This window comes from Rhopalosiphum maidis, chromosome 3 (genome assembly GCF_003676215.2).
Source record: "Rhopalosiphum maidis isolate BTI-1 chromosome 3, ASM367621v3, whole genome shotgun sequence".
Lineage (NCBI taxonomy): Eukaryota > Metazoa > Arthropoda > Insecta > Hemiptera > Aphididae > Rhopalosiphum > Rhopalosiphum maidis.
In genome coordinates, this window is record NC_040879.1 from 50,842,678 (window position 1) to 50,867,220 (window position 24,543).

At 25.1% G+C, this 24,543-nt stretch overlaps 1 protein-coding gene across 1 annotated transcript in view; it reads right to left on the minus strand.

Moving 5' to 3' along the window:
• Positions 1–24,543, minus strand: part of LOC113559143 (mediator of RNA polymerase II transcription subunit 12-like) — a 79,035-nt gene that overhangs the window by 48,592 nt on the left and 5,900 nt on the right. The window contains 1 exon segment of the mRNA XM_026964759.1: positions 697–859. Coding sequence (XP_026820560.1) covers positions 697–859 — 163 coding nt within the window.

Below are 24,543 nucleotides of genomic sequence, written 5' to 3' on the forward strand. Positions count from 1 at the left end.
TCGATTCATATTCGCTCCGTTGGCCAATCCTCCTACAATTTTAATCAAAAATTGGCTTTTATAATTCAATACTCATCAGTCATCACTATCTTTTTTCCATTTTCTTTGTTTCGTTGCCACAGAAATTATTAAATACAACAGGAAAACAAAAAAATACAAAACTATTTTGTACAAAAACTAACATTTAACTAAAATATGAATTCATATTAAATTACCTGGATCAAAAATGTAATACATTTTAGTACTTTGCAAAACAAAATAATATCTACACGATATTTTATTAAGGAGTATTTTGTATTTAACATTTTTAACAGATATTTTGGTGTACGTGTGTACTTGTGTAATTTCTGAAGTTAAAATCAATTCTATAATTCTATATAGCGAAGTTTTACTTACTTATTATAAGGAAAAGTCAAGTATAAAGTATTTTAATAAAAACAAATTCAGGATGATTCGTTTGAATAGTGTTTCTAATAATTTACTGTAATAGATAGCAAACAACTACAATAAGAATAGTGGTACCCAAACAATAAGGATCAAACGAATTCCAGACTTAAAGTCAAAGCTTTGTAAAAACTGCACTATTAGGTTGGTCACTTACATTCACATACATATTATTATCTAACCACAACCTACCTCGTTTTATAACAAAAAAAGAAAATGTACACCCAAAGTGCCGTCAAAAATTTTTGTTACCTGGTCATCGTTGAATGCGTTGGCGCCACCGGTGTAGGTTCGGTAGCGTCCATGTTCTTCGCCTTGGCCATAACGTTCTGGATCAGTGCACGCTCCTCGGCACTCAAGTGGCTTAAATCTAGGCTTAACGGGTCTGGGTCAGCTGCTGCGGATTCCATTTGATCTGTAAAATACGTATAATAAATATGATGATAATTAAACAACACGAGCGTAATGATGTTACAGACACGCAAGTAGATAACTACTGGTTATTAATGCGAATCTTGTAAAAAGATACTTTTCATTTGTATTTAAATACAAATAGAAATGCATCAACTCAAAAAGTACTTAATGATTACTTTAAATATTTGTTTCAATATGTTAAATAATTATTGACAAGAGTACAAAGAACAAATACAAAATATATTTTGTAAATATTTATGGTAATACAAATACTATTCAAATATACTTTTTTCAGTTTATTATTAATACAAATTATTTTATGTTTTAACTCAAAGCTGACTCGTTAAAAATATACTGTAAGCCTCGAACAATATATAGCTGCTGCAGTAGCATACAGCATACTGTATACATATAGGTACATAAGGGGTATTTTCTTTATATCGATATTTCGTTATGATATTTGTACCGGTATAAGTTAGTAAACTGAAAATATCTTTAAACTAATGTTTTAAGAGCTAATATTATTTCGGTAAAATCGATATTTTGGTATTTTTGATATCTTAATACATTTTTTATGTCAATATTCTAAGTTTGTTTGATATTTTCAACAATTTTGATATTAACGTTTTCCTATATTATTATTATTTAATTTACATTATAACAAAATAGTTTACATATTAATAATATAATATAAAAATTGTAGGTAAGCAGTGTAATAATGTTAAATTTAAGTTTAGTCATATAGATCATTGAATACAAAAAGTGATTCTAAGTGAAGACAATTTATGAGCCTACTGCAGTATAATTCATAATATATATTTTTCTTAATTTAGGTACTATACATTGTCAAGTTTTAGAAATAAAAATTGAACATTTAATAATAATTTTTAAATAAAAAATAGTTTGCAAATGTTGGTAACTTGAAATAGTTATTAAAAAAAATATATCTATGTATCATTATTATTTTTAAATAGTTTTAATAAAAACTTGTGAGGAACCTTGTATTCAATTTTTAAGCTTTTTAACTGAACAAATAATTATGAAAGATAGTGAAAAATTATGTTCGCATTAATTTATTTAAATACTCCTTTCTTAGAATATATTATATATACAATATACACACGTTAAATAATTAACAACAGTGTTTAAGTTTATTTTAGAAGCCTAGTGTTGGATTGCATAAACAATCACTAAAGATTTAACGAATCATTAATAAATTAATAGCCTCATAAACTTGATTTAGTAATGCACAATCGGTCCATTAAATTTTAGTAAACCATTAATTTAATCAATTGTTTTTTTTTTTTTAACCAGGCATAAGGTGTAACAAATATAAAATGAATAATTTCCAATGATTTTATTTCTGAGTAAAAAAAAATATAATATTAATAACCTAAACAGAGACGCCAAAGTATTTGAATTTAAAATACGTAGGTATGAAATAATATGTCAAATATTTTGATGAATTCATTTAAAAAGTATTCTAAATATACTGTAAAATCACTTGAATACTTTAAAAGTTTGCTTATTAGAGTATAATAACTTTGTTAATATATTATAGTATATATTCAGTAGATGTTATAATAATAATTAGTAAATAGTAATATGAGACCACTGCACCGCTACTGTTATGGTAATAATTTTACACGCGGATGGACACGCGAGTTATGATAAGAGTACCCATATAAGTATATTACACCACGGTATATAATATTAATATGTTAATACAAATATGCAAGTAGTAATAATTATAGTAATATAGTAATTATACATAATATATAGTCTCGCGCACAATTTATTCCACCGTGTTTGACAAGGTTCATTAATAAGTATAATGTTTTCATTTATATTGATTTTAAATTTTAAAATTTAATATTCTTTAATAAAATATTATGAGGTTATATTTAACCCCATATATTAAGGCATCTACAGGGAACAGCATAGAGCATAGAAGCTTAAGAGTATACTGATCACAAGTAGTTTATACAATAATAATCAACATAATATATCCTTATATAGTATATATTTACTTATACTAATATACCTATATCTACGTCATAACTCATAATATAGTATTTTCATCAATAAAAGGATACAAAATAAATACTCCTTTAGAGCGTGTCGTGTAACAACATGATTGATGTAAATACACTTTATACAACTAGATGATATAAACTATAATATGTAAAAAAACAAGATAAACATAAGGCTTAAATATATATTTATAACATTTTTGACAAAATATTATTAAGTTAAAAATATATTAATTAAATTTTAAGCATAATAAATTAAACAAAAAGGTAGGTAAATGGGTACTATTAATTTTATTATTTTTACTTAATACAATAATGTACTAAAAATTTATTGAGGAGAAATAATTATTTTATGGATGAATGTCGAAACATTTTCGTAAATAATGTCGTAAACATTTAAACTTGAAATGCTCAAAAAAATTAATTTGTATTTCTGGTAAATTTTGTTTTTAATATATAGATTCATTCAAAAACTTATATAAAACCTTGTATTAAATTTTCAAGCATTTCTACAAGTCAAATAATTTCAAATCGACATTTAAAAAAAATTTCTTATGATTATAAGAAAAAAAAATTGTCGAAATATTTTTAAAATTGTATGATGAAAATAAAACTACAATATAAATATTTAGTGAGAATTTCAAGTTACATAAAAAAAAATAGATTTTGTCGAAATTTCCTGTTTTTCTTTAATTTTTTGTTTGTTTTTCGCGAATATAAAAATAAGTACCGGGAATTTTTAAGTTCGACCTCTTTAAAGTAAAAACTAGATCCAATTTTGTATTCTATATAAATTACCCCTATTTTTGAAAATCGAAACTATTTATTGACAATTCTCGTCCACAAAAAAAACACACACATTAGGTATTGTAAAATCAATAAGTACATCCATCGTTCTACTTAGAATCTAAAATATTATATATTCTTCGCGATGGGCGCAATTACCAATGGCTTTAGGAGCGAATATCGATAACTAAAAGTAAGATCGGCTAGTATTTATGTATTATCGCCTGTCGTTATAACTGATAGATAGATGGCTTTTTTTTTTTTTGAACCGATGACCGACATATAATTTCCATCAATTATATCAATATTGCCAAATCAATTTGTATGTATAATGATTATAATATATCACCGTATTTAAATATACTATTATTCTGTTATGCTTTAAATTAATAAATTAAAATGTCACAATATTAGTTATTATCAGTCAACGATGATAAAAAAAAAAAATAGAGACGAGAGCTCAGTGAATTTACTTAATAAATTTTAGCGATAAGGTAAATTTACGTACATTTTACTGATATTTGTTTTATCCAGTAAACTTTTCTTAGATGGTTATTACAATAATAGTTTATTTTATTAAATTTATATTTACATTAATATTACATGGTGATAATCACCATATTATAGTATCAATAGGTAATTTAATTTGATCTTAGACATGAAGCATTGAATTAATTTTTGACAAAAATATAGAACATATTTTAATATTAGCTAGGTATTTTAATAGTTGAATATTATATTATTGTTAGTAACTACCAATTTTTGAGTTAATACCGACTTACGACCGTAGAACAGTTAAAAATGGGATCATGCCATTGGTAGATCGGCAATAACTAAAAGCTAATCCAAATATTCTAAAAATATCATTGTGTATAGTAAAATAAAATAAATATAGCTACTTAAAAATTTAAAGTTTACAAGAAAAATATTTTTAAATTACAGCAAGATAACTAAAATTATTATTCTTAATTTAAATATCCAATTTCATCGAAACTTTACTTTCAAATGTGTATAGAAAAAATGTTGATACAATATTTTTTAAATAATAAGTTGTTGATAAGAATGTATGAGGAACCTGTATTAAATTGCATACTTTAGCTATAAAATATAATATTTTATACATTTTTAAATAAATTATAATTTGTAATTTTTTGTGAATTTGACTATTTTTTTCTAAGTTTAAAGTTCAAACGTATATAAAAATCTTACAAATATATTTTTAATATTTTTAAATCAAAATAAGAAAAATATATGTGGGTTCTTGTATTCAATTTTCAAGATTTTTGATTAAAGCCTTACATTTTTATTATTTCTACATTAAAAAAAAATTCGAAATTTCAAATTGAGTAGCTATAATAAATGATTCTTTAAATAGCAATAAAATCTTATAATTTTCGAAAACAAATAAATGACAAGAATATATCGTTATTTTACATAAAAATGTCCAATTTCATAAACATACTTTGGACGTTTCACTACGATTGTACACAATATTTGTAATAATTTTTGCACATTATTAATTTGTATAACTCTTGTAAGCAAGAGTTATGTTGAAAATATAATTCAATTTTCAGTTTTTAATAATTTATGAATTCTTCACTATAAAATGATTTGCAATTTCGATAAATATTATTAACATATTAATTTTAAACGAAGATAAAAAATTATTAGAACTACACTCAATTTTTTTTTTCAAGTATAAACATTTTATGAGGACATTTTTGCCAAATGTTCAATCTTTTTGACCTCGAATAATGTTTTTAGTCGACTTTTATACAGAAAAAAAATTAAAATAAAACAAAACTAAAAAAAAATCAAAATATTTTATACTTTCTATGTATAAAAAATGTTATACATTTGTTAAACATTTCGAGTATCTACGGTTATTTTTTTTCTTAAATTATAAAATTAAAATAATATCAATTTTATCGAAAATTAAATTGAGTGAAAATTCTTTTTTTCCACAATTGTTAAGAAAATTATTTGAAATTAATTACTTTTGGCTCTCTTTCCTTGATAGAAACCAGATCCAATTTACAGCCAATGAATTTTTGTGTTTATATTGCTCCGCTCGGAATCTAAAATACTTTTATATAATATTAAGCTTTTGTTTTTTTAGTTTAAAAACTAAAATTTCTCCAACTTTTAAAAACCTAGCTACATACAAGTATTATACGATACCTACAATTAAATCACGACATTTTAAGACTTAAGTATTTGCCCTTTTCACTTTAAATCAAGGCTGGGCATTAACGAGTTAATAAGTTAATTTTAATTTAACTAGTTACGTTTGGATTTTCATTAACTTACTAAATTTATTTTTTAATTAACATTAAATTAACGAATTTATTTTTCATTTTAAGAAATAAGTTAAGTTAATTAATTTTTTTTTTACATTCACTATTTCAGTCGTTTTCATGTCAAAGAATATTTTTATTGTGAATTTATTAGTTAAAAATGTCATTTTTCCGATCACTTTGTACTCTAAAGAAACACCCTGTATATATTAGAAAATATGAAAATATAGAAATACTGTATGTTGTATGAATTATAAGCATTATAGTCTATAATTTAGTTGTTTGTTGATAAGAAATAAATAACAAATAAAAAAAAATAATTTTTTTTTAACTTCATAAAAATTTTTTAAAAAAATGTTTATTAACTTTTAACTTAACTGAGTTAACCGAAAATTGTATTAACTTTTAACTTTTTCTTATTGATGCATATTAACTTAACTTAACTGAGTTAAAAGAAATCATTAATTTGCCCAGCCTTGCTTTAAATTCAATTCAATTTTATATTTTATAAATTAGGACTGGCATAGTTACGTTTCTGGGGCCGGAAATATATTATATAGTTTGAATTTTTATTAGTAAGTACAGAAGAAAAAAATGTTTAAACTACTATGTATTAAGTCGTTAACCTATGAAAAAAAAAATATTAACATTTTAATCGAAATTAATACAGAAAATTTGATAAAAAAAATATTAATGATAAATTACAAATCTTACTATGATAGATATAAGTATTAAGTATCTAATATAAATTTATAACATTTAACGTAAACAAATATAACGTTAATATAATCATTTTAATACTTTTAATTCTTAATAATGTTAATTCTATTTTTTACATTTGACTATTCAAAGCGTCAACTAGTTTTACTTTTTTACTATTTCAATTTTAAGCAAGTTTACTGGGGGGAAAAAATATAATTTTCAACCCGTGATTTGTCAAATTTTAAAATTAGTTTATTTATATGCAATAAGTTTCAATATTAGTTCTTTTTTTTTATAATCATTGCAATAACTAACGGTGTTAAGAATACCACGCCCTTAATTGTATATAACCACTTTGGTAATAACTAACAAGTATGATCTTCAAATACACTTGAATACAACGAGGTCCTATCTTTGTATATATTATGTATCGTACATGGTAATATCAGATTGAGTTAATATTGATTAGGTCAAGTTAAAATTTAAGGCTATGTTTGCTTATATAAATTTTAATTAAACTATTTTATTGAAAATATTTGACATGCAGATTAAATTGAAACCAAAACTGATTGAATTTAACAAACTCATTTAAAATACGTATGGATTTGTGTCTTGTGAAGACTAAAAGAATGCTGTTTTAAAGTACTATTAACTTATACTACTATTACCTATTAATACTAAACATAACTATAAATGTACAATTAATTTAAAGATATAATAAAATTATGTTTTAATATTATTATTTGATAACTATGATATATTATTTTATCACTATTTCGTATGATGTATTAAAAAAATAAAAAATAAATGAAATACTTAACCAGCATATTTGTATTCAACATTAATTCTTAAAACTGTAACTATATAAGATAAACTACTAAATAAAATATCATAAAAAAACAAAAGAGAACGATTAGCCACTAAAATACTTCACTGTATAAAAAATAAAGCCATATCAATTTTCATTACCTACACATCGGTTATATATTATAATATTTATTACGTTATTTTATTTTACAATTTGCGATTAATTCAACATATTTTTCACAGAATAAATGATTTTTGGCAATATGATGTTTGTAAATAGACGAATATAAAAATACGAAACATTCAGTATGCATTAAAAAAATATTTTAAAAAGTTTATATTTACTTCAAAATATGTAAAAATATGTAAGAAAAAAAATTATTCTATCTCATTCGAACTGTTAATTGTTATAAAACGAGCTTATTTCTAATAAAAATCAAGAATCTATCGGCATTCAATAAAATTATGTATTTGCGTAAAAATCCGCGGTCAACTTTTGCATTCTATCTAACCTAACCAACAAACACCTCGAGTCCTAGTTCAATAGCTATAGATATATTATAATTAGTCAATAGAAGCAACCTCTCTATCTCTTTGATTCTCTTCCTCTATCTTGAAATATAAACTACTTTTGTATCCATGGGTATCGAACCTCAGGCTTTAATTAGGTTTTAATGTGGTCTATACTGCAGAGAACATAGATGTATCGTATACATATATAATATTAGCCCTTTGTATTAATGTTATAGTTAAACACAAATAATTCAGTTATAAGTTGGCCGTCTATGCACTCAAAAATATGATGATAGTTAAAAAAAAATCTATATAAATATCATCTTATTCTTAGCCCTCTTCCTACATACTATACGATAAAGTTCAAAGTGTTTCAAATTCCCCTGAGAAAGCACAACCGTACAACGTAAAAAAAATCGATATTTTTTAACCCAGTTTTACGCACACGAGGCGTGCGCCCCCATGCGTGCAAACCCCTTAGGGTCGCTGCTGTCAAACGAGCGACACAGTTTATTGTTGTTGGAATAATGTACGTATTTGTATTATAATTAAATAATACATATAAACATATTTATAGATAATAAAAAAACAAAAGGATGGTCTCTCTTATAGAAATTCTACACAGAGTAAGCAGGAAGCCATTGGTGTATGTAATTTTTTTAAACATTTTTACAACACAAAAAGCGCTTCAAACGTTTTATAAAGTCACTCTATAAATTGGAAAGTGGGTATATACAGAACGTATTTTAAAGGGATGATCACTTGTATGAATACACAATAACTTTCAAGTAATTAACTAAAACTATTTATTATAGTTAATATAAATTATTTATTTAAAATTTAAACCACAATGAATTTGTTTAAATTTGTTCATACATATTATATAAAATGTGGTCAAAGAAACACCAAAAAGTCATAAATCAATTTTAAGTGAAAAATCAAATTTAAATTTTTTTAACTAATATATGTTTAATACAAAAAAAGAAATACCGGTTTCAACATGATCCTTATGTCAGATTGCATATACAATTACTAAATACACTAAGTAACAGAGTTACGTATTTGTAATAATTTCTTACACCTATTCAACCATTATTGAACATTTGATTATCGTTTATTTTATTCATAGTCATTTAATCTATAAACAATTTATTCAAAACATTCAATAAATAAACTTATATGTAGTTGTTCAACAGATGTATAATTTATTGGTAAAAGTATCTATATTGTCCTATTTTATACCTACAATATCATAATTATAATATATCTATAATATATTGTTATGTTTATCCATGACAAACAAAATAATGCCAGTGAATTTAACCTGTCTTAAACTCCGTTAATTGCAAACAATATATTTTTGGGTGGTTTTAATCAAAATATAAAATACAGGTCTAAACATTGATGACATATTCTACATAATTTGAATTCCGATAAACAAAAAAATTAATTAATTTTATAGATAATTATTTTTTCATATACATTTTGCTTATAGTTAGACTACTCATTCAAATACATAATATGTATAAATACACGCCGTTACTTATTAGTATTGTATGTATTTAATAAACTAAAAATCCATTCTCAATTTTCTTAGCATGGGTATTTAGTACTAACTAGATTAAATTTGATAGTAGAAATCATCAGAAATTTGAGATTAATGCATTTTTTCTGGTATAAGATTATAATAGATATCGTAAAACAAGTAAGTACATGCATCGGAGTGATAAAACTCTAAATAAATTTTAACACTTGAATTCAAATCATTTTTAATAATTAATTTGCGTGAAACTTTGTATAAAATAACATACAATTTATCAAAGGTCAAGATCATGAAAACCAATATGAGAATATGATAAACGGCTATTTAATCTGAGTGCTTACGTTTTTCAATTTGTACCCTTATAATACTCGCGTATATTCGCCGTTTAGCCGGGTATTTCTAAAGCCGATATTAAACACAAAAAGTTTAAATTATTAAATTGTTATTTAACGTATTTATTATATAAATGGGCGTCGCACGAGTACCTTTTTCACCCTAAAAATACTATAGGTATTTGAGCTCACTTTTATAGTCCATTTTGATCACGCGTGGAAACCCTTTTCACCTTAAAATAACCATGGGTCATTTGAACTTGATTTATATACCTAGTATATTTTAGCATAGATTTTTACTGAATCGTGTAGCAGAAGAATTATTGTTAAGTTAAGTTAAGTAAAAAATAATAAGTTTATAATATTTTTCTTTCTTGTAGCCATATATCTGTGTATAATTCTCCATTAAAAGCATATATCTATTGTCAATTAAAGATATTATATGTTTTAAAGTATTCTATACGATTGATACTTGTATGCATCACCAATTAAACACTTTCTATAGTTATTAAACTGTTTTGTACTTTCATTATCAGCTTGATAAGTAATTATAAGCAAAAAAATTTAATTTATGACGAATTGTATTGAAAAGTCTAAACTATAATATGTATTTGTATATCACACGTTTAATATAAATAATAAATATGATAAACGATAAATGTACGGGAAATTAAAGGTTATAAATACAAAATATAAATTAATTCGAAGTATGATTGGATAATCGTGCTTATTTTGGGCTATAGAATTTATCTGTCTAAATATAACAACTGCCTGACATGAAGTTCTCAAATTGTTCATCACGCAATCACGTGACCCACGCGATTTTAAGTAAATACGTGTACACCCAAACATCCAACTCCCACATAAGTAAAATTACATTTTAAAAAATATTCCACATGGATTAACAAATAAAATAATTATTAATAGTTGATTCTCATATTTAAATGAAAACAATCTTCAGTATGGCTAAATAATCATTTAACTAATTATATAGTACCTGGTAAAATATAAAAAGATTTTTTTATATTATTCTATTAACTCGGTGGGCTCAAAATTTAGACTCTAAATCTCAATAAAATAAAGTTGTAGGCACAACAACCCATTACTTAGAAAACATGTTGATACCCTATCGAATAATACCTACTCGATAATTTAACAATTAAATTTAATCCACTAATCGTTTAAACATATTTTCATCAACTAACCATGTAAAAAAAATTTTTTTTTAAATATTAACATAACTTTAGCTGTTTTAATTTAAATGAACATTTATACGTATTATAAAAAAAAAGTACTTTGCTGTGTTACTAATAATAAATATCACCATACAAGCAATACTTAGAAGTATTTCATCCGGCGCAGAAGGTGTTTCATAAAAATACTGTATTAAACATTTTAAATAGGAATCGACAAAAATTGTTTATTTTCAACTTAAATTCACTGAATTTCCAAAAATTAAGAAGAAAATCTATCATAATGTTAAATTATAAAGTAAAAAAACTATAATTATATTGGCTATATTGTATACGTACTGTATTATAAAATATTTTTAAATATTTAATAAACTCACTGCTTTGACACATTTTTTAGTGTACCTACCTACGTTATAAATTATGTAACGCCAATTCTGAACAAAAAATGTAAATGTTTATCGACTAAACTAATAATAAATATTTTGCACTCCTAATTTTTAGTAAAAAAGTTTAGTTTTAAAAGATAATTGAAATTAAATACTTTAAACAAACATACTCATAAAGTCATAAAGTGATTCACCGAAACGCCAATAAAAAATCTTGATTAATTTCTTAACACGATATAAAATTTAAGACATTTTAATTTATACTTTTCTTAAGATCTTGATACAATAAAATTAAAGAACATTTTATTTAATAATTAAAATAATTTAATGGTTTCATATTATACATATAATGATTTTAATATGGTAAATTTAATTTTGAAAAGGGGTAGAAACTAGAAAGTGGGTAATCATTCTACCAAACATGTTGAGTGTATAGTCATCGAGTAAGTCATTGTAATGTACGCGTTAAATTTCAATGATAAATCATTAAATACGAAAAACGATTTTGAGCAAGGTCTGTATTACTAAGTTTATATTGTGATATTGTTATTTATATATTATATTACTATACTATAAAAGTAATTTATTTTAATATATATTAGTAATGCGATAGGTTGAATCAATATTTGCCGAAAACATTCGTTTATTAAATTATTTTATTTGATTATTATAGTAATATACAATTAGTCTAAATGTTTTTTTAAAATGTCAATGTGTACATATTATAATATGATAATATACATAAAAGTTTCAAATTCCAACAATAATACTTTTGAATCACCTAATTACTAACTAAATCGTTATTCTTCGTTTAAATATCTATTTTCGTTCAAATTTTAACTTCGCTTTTAAGTATGATTTTTGTATGATCACTTATATACAGAACTTCATAGGTATTCAATTTTCAGCCATACCAATTGGACGGTTTATACATTTTCTAATATTGTAAAAAAATGTGCGAATTTTTGTGATTTTAATAGCTTTAGTACTTTTAAATAGTTATAATGAATTAATGACGATTTATTGGGAAAATCTATTTCCCAAAAAGAAAGGTGCCTGCAGTATGGAATGAGATTAGCTAACTTATGTGAATCAAACACTTTAATAACAATAAATATTGGAAAGAAAAAAGAAAAAAGGTCAATGGAAAGCATATATGACCATTGGTCAACAGAATTTATAAAGATTTTTATTATTGATCGGAATTTGTGAAAACTGAAAAGTTGTACACGTATGGTATATAAAGAAAAATTTATACTTTATTGCTAGAAAACAATAACGTTGCATTTTTATATGCCATTAGCATGATTACTGAATAATATAACCTAACATTTATTGTTTGAAAAATATTAAGAATTGAAAAGTTTCATTGTTAGCAAATTATTTCCAAAAAAAAAATATTTATAAACTAATACCAGAATACTGGTATAAGTATCAAAATTCAGTTTTATTTAAAACTCAAAAACAACAGTGTAAGTAGATAAGAATTGTACATATTAAACTGCAATATACAATGTATACTCAAAAAATTATAGCATTTGTACATAACTATAGTATTAATTATATTAACCTAAAGGTTCTATTAAAGTTATATTTAATAATAATCAACTTTTTTTAACGACGCAGGTATTACAAATATTTTATTTAAATAAACTATTTTATAAATCACCCAAATTGTTAAAACTACAAGGAAGACTTCATATATATTTCTTAGACTGTTTATTAATATTTAAAATTAGTAGCGCGATTATTCTAGTATTTTACTGTGATTTACTTTATTACAAGAAAAGTATACATTTATAGTACCCTTAACACTAATTTTGAACAAATTTTAACAACTACACTCAAATCATTAAATTAGTAAAATCGACATATACAGTTAACTCACGATAATTTTAAGTTGGTAGGACTTATGAAAAATTCCAAATTACCGATGAAAGTTCAAATTTCTGAGTAGCTCGTAATATCAAGAGCAAAAAAAAATTCAAATTACTGACAGTTTGAAAAAAAAATTTATTATTATTATAATTATTTAATATTTCAGCAATTTAGGCGACATTACACCTATTTGTAGCTTTTTTTATTGTTTTTAAAATGTAATTATAAAATTATTATTATTAAATTAATTAGGTATCTATGTATATTAAATTATTATTATAAAAGATAATTGTTTTTTGAAGAAATCAATAATGATTAAATTTTTATTTATTCAATTTATTTTTATGTTTTTATTAACGAAATGATTATAAAAAATACATTTGGTGAATATGCTACGAATTTTCGAACGTTGAACGGATGTAACTTCAAATTGTTACGTCACGTGATAGTGGTCAATTTTCCCATTTCCCCGAATTGTTTTTATTCTAATTACCGTGTGATTTTCAAGAGAGAACGAGCATTTATTTCGAATAACCGAATGTTCCGAATTATCAAAGATTTGAATTATCGAGATTCGACTGTAGTACGATATATTATATTATATCTATTAACATTTCAAAAATGACTGCAAATGGAAAATTATAATATTATATTGCAAAAATTAATATTATAAATAAAAAATAAACTGTTAAAAGTGGTAGAATTTAATACCGACCTTTTTTTTTTCATTTTCATTTTTACTTTGTCCTGGCACATGAGTAATAATCCACCGCAGAAAAACACATTCAACTATTCAAGGGGGTTGTTATTTTGACGGATAACGTCTTCATAGTCACACACATAATAATGTTCAAACCGTAATATTATATCCGTATTCAGTGGACTGTATACGCGTATAACGTGTAAAATGAAAAGTGTAAACATGTCACTATATCGTATACTTGCTTGAAAATACTACGCGTATACGGTATTACATTTTTTTAAAGTAACAACAATCGTCGTTATTTTAAATACACAATACAACGTACACCAATCTTAAATATTTTATACATTATTAAATATCTATCATTTGTATAACATATTCACATACATAATATTCAACAAAGAATAAATATATTAGACAATTTCCAACAATAATATACTTTATATTATTATTAATATTGTTTTTGTACAAAACAAGGGAAAAGTAATAATACGATTCGAGTATATTATACTAGTGGTCACCAACCTTTTTGGACTCTCAGGCAGTCAGGCCACATTTACAAATTCAAAAGAATTCGCAGGCCAAACAAAAAAAATGAATTATACTTTTGTCATAATATTTACAATTAGCAATCAATTTAATGGTGAATATTTGATTAGAAATTTTAAATTTTGAGGTGATTGGAAGTAGCATATCAACCAATATTTATTTCATACTTCATACTTTATAGGTTTAGTTTAGCCGAAAACTCACTGTATACCCACAATATCGGGTTCAGCGCAGGGGTGCAGTGGGTTTAATGCACTAGGGCCTTGAAGTTGAGATTGTTTTTAATGTCCGATATTATTGTCGATTTTCTAATTAATTAATTCTTATTGAATTAATGATCAAGAAAAAAATAATTTAAAAAAATTACATCCCATATTTTTATTTAAACTTTTATAGACTTAGTATTATCCCTACTGGTAACTCAATTAAAAAAAACACAAGAGCCACGAGGTATCTAATTGAAATGTTTCTTTTTTTAAATCCATTTTCACTTTTATCGAGTCCCTAAGGTAAATCCGTTGTGTGGTTAAAATATAACTTTATATTGTTTATTCCTCAAAATTAATGAAATAAAAAAATCGATAAAATTAGTACAGTATTTCTAGTTTAATTCTTAACAGTTGTCATTATACACACAATTTTTATTTTGCAATAAATTACGTTCAATTAATCAATAATCAATAAGTAGCGTTTACGCGTTTTAAGTTTATACATAATATTATATTTATTTTACTGCTTTGCTTTGCACTGCTAAATAACCATGGAAAAGTGTTTGAACAATCGCAAATTCTTAGAAAAAAAATATTTTGCATAAATAAAAATATTTTATCATATGTATTAGAAATATGTTTAGTGTAGAACTATTTCGTTTAATAATATTTCCTTATTATATTAAAATAATAATTTATCAATTATTCCATGTGACGCACCTGGTTTGAATTAAAATAAATTAAAAAGTATATAAATAATATATTATTATTCAACGTATTTAATATTTTATTCGTACATGTAAATAAGTTAATTATTTGTGTGCATTTTTTATTAAATAAAACTATTATTATAGTTCAGGCTACAAGAAAATTGTATTTGAAAAATGGTCGTCTAATAACCACTTTGAGCTGGCCCCAAATTAAATCCTTGATTTAAAAGTAATTCCATATTTCCAGACATATATGGCTGAATACACAATTATTGTTAAGATAACTTTATATTATATTATTAGAAAAGAATAACCCACGGCATATTATTTTCCGACCACAATAACCAGGCTTCTATTCGTCCTATACTCTCTGCAGGCCTTGGGCGTTTGGGCGGCAGGGGACTAGTACAGCACTTCGCCTCGGCGTAGTCGTCGTCATCGATTTCTGCTTTACTACCTACCTTACCGCCTACGACCAATTATTACCTATTATTATTAGTAATAGTAGTTTTAGTATTATTATTGTTATCCCTTGTGGCTTTGTTGTTATACGTTTTTGACGGAGCGTAAAAAAAAATCAGTCGAAGAAATTACGATCGTGGGTCGCCGAATTCAATAAATAAACAAGACATTGACTGAATACGTTAACACGTTTTGTGAAAACTTACTATTCTGACATGCCATTATAAAATATACACGTGATATAATGTGTTGTTAAAATATTCACAAGAGTATAATTTCTAGTTATTTTTATTTAAAAACTCCCAATGCAATCGTAAATAAAAATAAATTACACTGAGTTATGACTTGTAGTTTTTATTTCTAAATAATAACGATTATATTTAGGTAAAATGCTTATAATTTATATGTATATAATATTTTGTCTGTTAAAAATGTACCAATATTCAGTATTGTCTTTATCTATTTATAATATAGAAATTTACAGACTTGGTTAGTATTCCAAAAATATGTATACAGTACTTGGAATAATTCTGTTTTTTTGTTTTCCCAAAATTATTAATGCTGTATTTTGAGTAATATTGAAAGTTTTTCAAATGCTTTATTTAAAATAACTTTATAATTTATATATTTTATAGTATTAAAATTAAATTTTTTGTTTAATATTTATTATTATGTTGTAAATCATAAATTATCACAGTTATATTATGACAATTCAGTATATTTTAATATTGTCTATAATTTAAAATATTCCCGAAGGAAGACAAGTATCGTTTTTACTAAAACAAAAAATTTTTTAAAATATTTGAAATACTATTATAGTATTGAAATTATTTCATTCGAGACACTAAAATTTATTACAAACACTTTTTAAAAACTGTAAATTTAATAAAATACGTATTGTTGTTATTATTATTATATATATTTATATAGTTGTTGTCCGTGAGATATAGGTAAATATGAATCTATGACTGCTAACCTTTATAAACATCTAACATCCTCCTCAAGATCTTTAGACTAATCTTCGTTAATATTATGTTTTAGAGTAATTGTATTTTTATACAAATATGTTCAAGCTGAACACATTTTTGTACAATTATTTAAATAAATCATGATATACTAACGTGTAACTATTATTAAATATATTATTTGTGTATATAATATTGGTATAGATTTTTTATGAATCCTATAGCTATAGTGTAATATTTTTAGTAAAACGAATAAATTATCTTACATATTTTTATATTTATTTAAAATGGTTAAAATGAAAACATTTTTATAGGTATCATGTATCACTATCTCAAATGAAACTACCCTATTACTATATAAGTATGGGTATTATGCCCTGGTACAAAGACGTATTCAACCATTCATCAAAAACATACGAATAAACTTGGAGTATTTCTTACATATTATTATATCAATATGTTTTTGTATTTTATTGTGATATGAATTCGTATTCAGCAAGATACATTACATCATTCTTAAAAAAATAATTAAAATGAAAAAAAAGTTTTTATTTATGCTGTATCCTAACGGCTTTCTTTTATGATGTGTAGGAACTTACATTTATCCAATTATATAACCAGGGATCTTTAATTAGAGTTTCTTGGCTTTTAAAAATAAACTTTATTTGGCTACTGAGTTCTTCTGATTGTATAGGACCTATACATACTATAGGTAGTAGGTACACCCTAATAAATTAATTTATTATGTAGAATGCATTTATATACTCTAATGCTGAGCCATTGTATGCATTTCTCATTTATATTTTTTATTTTCTGTCATTTTTTATTTGTATTAACTATAGTTTTGATTGTTTTAAAAGACTAACGAAAAAGAAAACATAACTACACTGTAGTAACTACAGATAACGAATAATAATATCTAATGTCTAAGATTTTTTTCAATGTTTTTATTTTCAAGCGAATTATTTAAATATATTTTAATCAATATAAATTACTACTAAATTTAAAATATATTTAAAATAAACATTTAAAAATGTTTGCAAAGAGAGTTGCATAATATTTCCCATGACAATTAATTTGATAAATTAGATTCCTTTACTCGAAACAAACACGGATATATAACTATGATAAATGCGAAAAGAAAATATAAATAGAGATAAAAAATGTTTCAATGACATTCTGTCATGGTTAGTTCTGGTGCTATCGATCAAATTCTGGTTGGCTAGAAGACAGTTTAAAGTACATATACAATGAAAACCGATCAATATTAACAAAACAAATTAGTCTCGGCTAACCGTATAAATTCAACTTTTAATTTATAAAATGTGTATTATTTACGTGTTGTAATATTTAATAAAAGATGGAAAAAAATCTAATTAAATAAGTGTATTATTAATTAATAATTACCTAATAATTATATAATGTTATAAATGTATAAGCTATGAACGTTGACAAAGGCAAAATTGTCTTACAAAAACATGACACTAACATAAATACTTTTATAATTTGTTAAATATTTAATACTTTTTCGATAGACAAACTTTTGCATGGCCGGTTCCAAGCCATAATTTAAACAAGATGGCGTGTAACAAAACTATTGAAACTAATGGTCAAATTCAAGAAGTAACTATCGGTAAAAAAATATACAGAGATATACTTATTGGCGGAAATTAGGAGGGCTTATATCACTTAAAAATAAAGCCTACTAAAAACAAATAAAAAAATAATTGTAATATTATTTTATTTTATAACCATTGTTCAAAAAGTCAATAAAAAAATACTAGTATATGTATACAGAATATTTCATCAGTATTATTGGTAAATATTTTAACTAAAAATATTCCTATTTGCTTTGAAATGTTTTATGGGCAGCAACAAACTGTCATTGTTTTAAAAAGTACCAGAAAGCGCTTGTTTTTACCGAATAGTTGTTTTGAACTCAATAAATACAATAAATCTCTGTATGTACAAAAAAAACAATTCTGAGCAAAAGAAACCGAAAATTTGAATTTAAAACGCTTTTTAAATAAAATTGTGCTGTCTTTTTGATATTTTTAAATTGTTATACAAGAAAAACTTCGGAAAGATATTTTATCACATTTTCAAATCTTATAATAGGTATAAAGTTTTTAAAACGGAAAAATTTGTAAGTTTTCTGAATTTGAATCTCGAACAACATGACAAAATCGTTTTTACTGAATTTTATAAGTAGTTAACCCTCAACCACCAAATAACTATTATTTCGATATTATTGTACGATTTCCACTTGCGGGTACCTAGATGTAATTGAGTATCACGTTGTGTTCGGTTAGTTCAGGGGTCGGGAACCTGCGGCTTTTTGGATAATTATCAATCGAGATCCATAAAATATAAATTATATTATACCTGCGTTATTATAGCGATAAATAAAGTTTTTCTATATTTTCTAAATTTAAGACGTATTATTATGTTTTTATTGCCTATCATTTTCTCAATGAAATAATAATACTATCTTTATTCTAATACATGTATTAACAAAGTAATAATTTATACACCACAATTAAAAAAAAAAAAGGTTGTTCAAACCTGTGCGGCTCCCTAGATATCGTAGTTTTGTAATTTTTTGAAAAAATGGCTCTTTCCTACGAAAAGGTTCCCGACCCCTGGGCTAGATAGTATAGGCTTTATTATTATGTTAACAAGGTTTGACTACGTACACGTAAAGTAGAAATGTATAATATTCTTATATTATATATCAGTAACAACTAACAGCAAGTAGCCATGTGGAAAATAAATTAATTATATCGTGCCACGCAGTCACCCGTCTTACACACTAGCATGCACAGTTAGCTACCCTGCAATATAAATTACATGATAGTGAAAGATTTTAGTGGCGAGGGTTCCCAGTCCTCTGCAACATTTAAGTGATTCGACAACCACTAGCTGACAGGTATTGTGAAACATATAGTATCTATAGGAGGCAAGAATCGGTAAATATATACAATTATACAAAATACCTAAAGTGCATTATATTGTATTCTATATTCATAAAACAACGATGATTCAACATCAGTCTTCGAGATAACACAATAACATTATATGTATGTAGAAATATACATCAGAAAATATATCAGTATAATATGATAAACCTATGTCAGATCTACGTTCAAAAACCGGTGACTAAATAGATATTATAGTTTCATGAATTTCAATTATATCGTGTATGTGGTAAGTACCTATATAATATATACCTTATTTATTTATTTCGTGAAATAGATAACAACCAATCGCATTGTGTAATTTTGTTTTCATTATTGAATTTATAGACTGACATTTAAATGAAAATTTATTCATATTATATTAAATTTAGCTGTTAATTTCATCCGATAAATTTATAGTTAAATAAATTATTTTATTAAATTTATTAATTATACCTAACTGAAACTTAAATAAATTAGCATTGTATATTTATTTATAACTACAAAATTGATATGCTAAACTTAATTTCTTGAAAAATTTATTCATTTGTTTTTTATTAATTTATATTTGATAATTAAATTTCATAGGAAGTTACTGTTATATAAATCACTGTATATACGAGTATAGCAAAAATTAACTATAAATACGTATTTTAATGTAAAAGCTTAAAAATTAAAATTAAATAATCGCGTTTCACTAAATATTTATATAGATTAGTGATTGTTTTTCATCCAATTTGAAAAGCCGGCACTTTTCATGTTTTATAAAATTATTACGGAACTCCAAGTCCTATCGACGTACAACGTTCGGTTATAAGTACTACGGATATAGTACCTTAAGTCTTATAATATAATTTCCACAGACTGTCAATAACCTATACATAATACTAATAAATAATACACAATATATGACTAAAAGACTTCAATATTATAATCAATAGTTGGTTTAGTTGCGAATTTAGTTAGTATCTAATGAATGTTTTCTTGAAATCAAGGCGCGCTACGATACTAGTTCAAAGTTTAACATACATGATTTAACATTTTCGGCAGCTTCCAGATTTAAAAAAAAAAAATACATAACAGTTTCACGCTAAGATATGTTTACGTCATACCGTTTAAAAGCTACTGATATAAAAATCATTTCAGGCATCTAGTTATTATTTAATTTTCAAATGTTTCATATTACACAATGTTAATATATTGTATTATAACCTTATAGTAACAATTATATTTATACAAAATACCTAATATTTTGATACTTCGACAGCAAATTTAAAATCTATTTAACATATTACAGTATAATAAGTAAGTGATATGAATAAAATTTAAAATGAAAATTTACTTAAACCTAAATAATACTATTATGAAATACTGAAACTAAAAAATTTTAAATTAGTACGAAAAAATAATATAAATATTTAGAAAAAATATAAACAATTTTCAAATTTTATTATTTTTATTTCTTTTACCTTTTTATTTATTTCCCCGGAGTCATTAAAAAAAACTAATTCCACTGACATCGTGTTATTTTTTATTCAAGGTAAAATATATTACAATTTCACGAATTCGCCAAACTGACAGACGATTAACCACCATTGCCTTTAAAAATATGATTTAGTATAACCATCATCTATAAAATCATATCAAATGATTTTAATTTAGATTTTTGACAATCACAGTGATAAAAATAGTAAAAATAAAAGTTATTTCAAAATAAAGTGACATGGAGTGTTTGGGTGGTACACATTCACCGGACGATAATGGTGTTTCTCCAAACACGACTTTATATATGACGCGCCGCCGTTTAAAAGGATATTATTGTTGATCCAGATTGAAAATGAATTTGATTGATTGTGAACCAAAATCGTTAATCAAATTTGGTGGTGAAGGAAGCTGTACAATATAACACTATATAATTTTAAAAAGGGGGGAGCAATAAAAAGTCCCAATTTCAAAAATTTCTATCGTGGTTTATTCTAATAATTATCTATATTACTTCAAGCCCACCCATACAGTCGGAAACAAATATATATCATAATATTATATAGCTGAGTGATATTAGAGCCTGAGGACACGGCAGAGCATACTTTGCTTATTTGCCCGTTCTGGACGGATGTTAGGCGGGAGATGGATCAAGCCATCGGTCGGCAGTTACGGATATCATTCTAGGGTCGGAGCAAGAGTTCCTCCCGGATGGTATGACAAGTAGGCGACAGATCGAGGCGTCAGCGAAAAGATTGAGGCTAGTGTTTGGCAGCATAGTGGAGACGATACTCGGGAAAAAGGAGGTTGCAGAGCGTGCCAGGCAAACAAGAGAAGGACGGATAGATTAATTATGGTGTATTCTGTGGGCCGAAGGCCAGCTTTCCAGGGTGGTTAGAGGCCACCATCCATATATATATATATATATATAAAATTTAAAATTTTCAAGTAGTTACCTTTATATATAGCTAGCAACTTAAAAAGGAGAGCTGCATAAAGTTACTCTTTTCCTTGATCGTATATTAACTATATAGTGGCCTAGGAAATTATTTTCCAATTATAAAAACCAATTTATGAAATGATTACATAATTTCCTAATAAATTGATTGGTTGCAACTTGTGATAGGTGACTAACTTCACCTACGTCTAATCAGGGATTGGACCCTTTTGCCCCTCAACTAAGCTACTGTAATTATATACATATATTATCATTATTAACGCTACGCCACCACCACTGTATGTAGTTTTTAAGACAACGCATATCAATCTATAATATTTCCCAAATTAAAAAAATATAACGACTGATAACATTTATTACAAGAAAATTGAAGTTAAATTCGACAAATCGATAGAGCGGCTAAATATAATATTACGATGGTTGGCTCATGGCTGACATAGAAATGCGCGCCTGTATATATTCAATCAATCCTTATAACGTTATAAATAAAAGCGTCGGTCGAAATAAAATGCTAAATACTCTTTTCTCTCCGTATTTATAACATGTATAATATAATTGAATTCAGGAAACCACATCGACGGATATCCAACTACGACGACAACTACAAATGTAACGGTATAGTGTATATACTCGTATGTATAGGGCGATTCACACAAACATAGTCACATCCACCATTTCCATTAATAATGAATAGATATGAATTATTCTGATTTTGAAACTTTTAAATATACCTTTAATTAAAAGGCCATGTTTTCAAATAGTTAGATATTTTTATACCACGTGAGGAGTTTCTCGTGGTAATACCGTTTTCTTATTTCCAAATAAGAATCGCCGTTTTTTTAAATGTTGATGTAAATATCTAAATCTCACTTTGAACTAGTAAATCTGATTTATTTAAATTTTATTTACTTAAGTCCATTATAATAGGTTTGAAAGATATGGGTGTGATGATTTAAAAATTATAATAATTAATCTTTCAATATTTAATATATTAAATATTAAATCCTGAAATATTATATATATATATATTAGGTATATATTTTTATAAAACCGTTTTTAAGGACTATTGTTCTTAATAAATACAATTTAATAACTCAAAAATCACTTTTTTTGAATTTGTATTCAAATGCACCAATGTCAATCATCTGATTAATGAATTACAGTAAAACATGTTGGGTTTCATTTGAAAATAAAAACGTTTCTATAGCCACGCAGGACACTCATAAATGATATAAATAAATCCAAGTATTTTAAAATATGGTTCGTAACCATACTCGAGTATTTCCAAAATCAGAATTCAAATAAACTCATTATTATAGGAGTGGATGGGATGATCATTATTGGTGAATCACCCTGTATACTATAGGTATACACTATACATATATAACGACGGGAGCTTGTTGTAGCTGTTGCTGATTATTATTACCCAGGGCTACACTAACCACACTGCTCCCCCTCACATCATGATAACTGTACGGCAGCTGACCGTTTGAAGTTTTGGATAATTGAATTTCGCTGTTCACAGAAATCCGTTCGACAGTAGTGCAGCAAACATCATCATAATTTATATTATACAACAACTATTATGTCGTTTCTTTGGCGTTATTTTGCCGCAGTATAATTAAATTATTATATACTCGTCGTGATGCAATGACGACACTGACCTCAATGCATGTAGGTTTATAGACCCACCCGACACTCACTATACCCATCGCCACCATAGCTGTCATAATATTTTATATCTGTAACCCTGCTAACCCATAGGTGGCTAAGCCCATCTTTGATTCATGCCAATCGCCGCATAACAATATCACATCTCCGTTGTATGATGTGCAATGAACACTGCAGATAATAAAAACGAAACTTTTTAAAGTAGAGATAGTAAAATACGTCGATTACGGCTAGTTTTTATATTTAACTAAAAAAGTCATAATAATTTTAGTGATCTATAAATATGTTTTATAACCCTAGAAAACTATATTAAAAATTTTATTTTACATATTTTTGCATTATTACTGCGTATAAATACATATTTGAGTATATTAGAAAAATCAAGAATACACATTTCACAATTTTTTATATAACAAAGTTAATATTGAGGTACTTATATAAGTTTGGAAAAATCAAAACACAATTGGAAAATTTTCTGTATAAAAAAAATTGTTACATTAAGACGGCATTTTTATAAATTGATACTGTGTAGGTAGTTATAACACACGA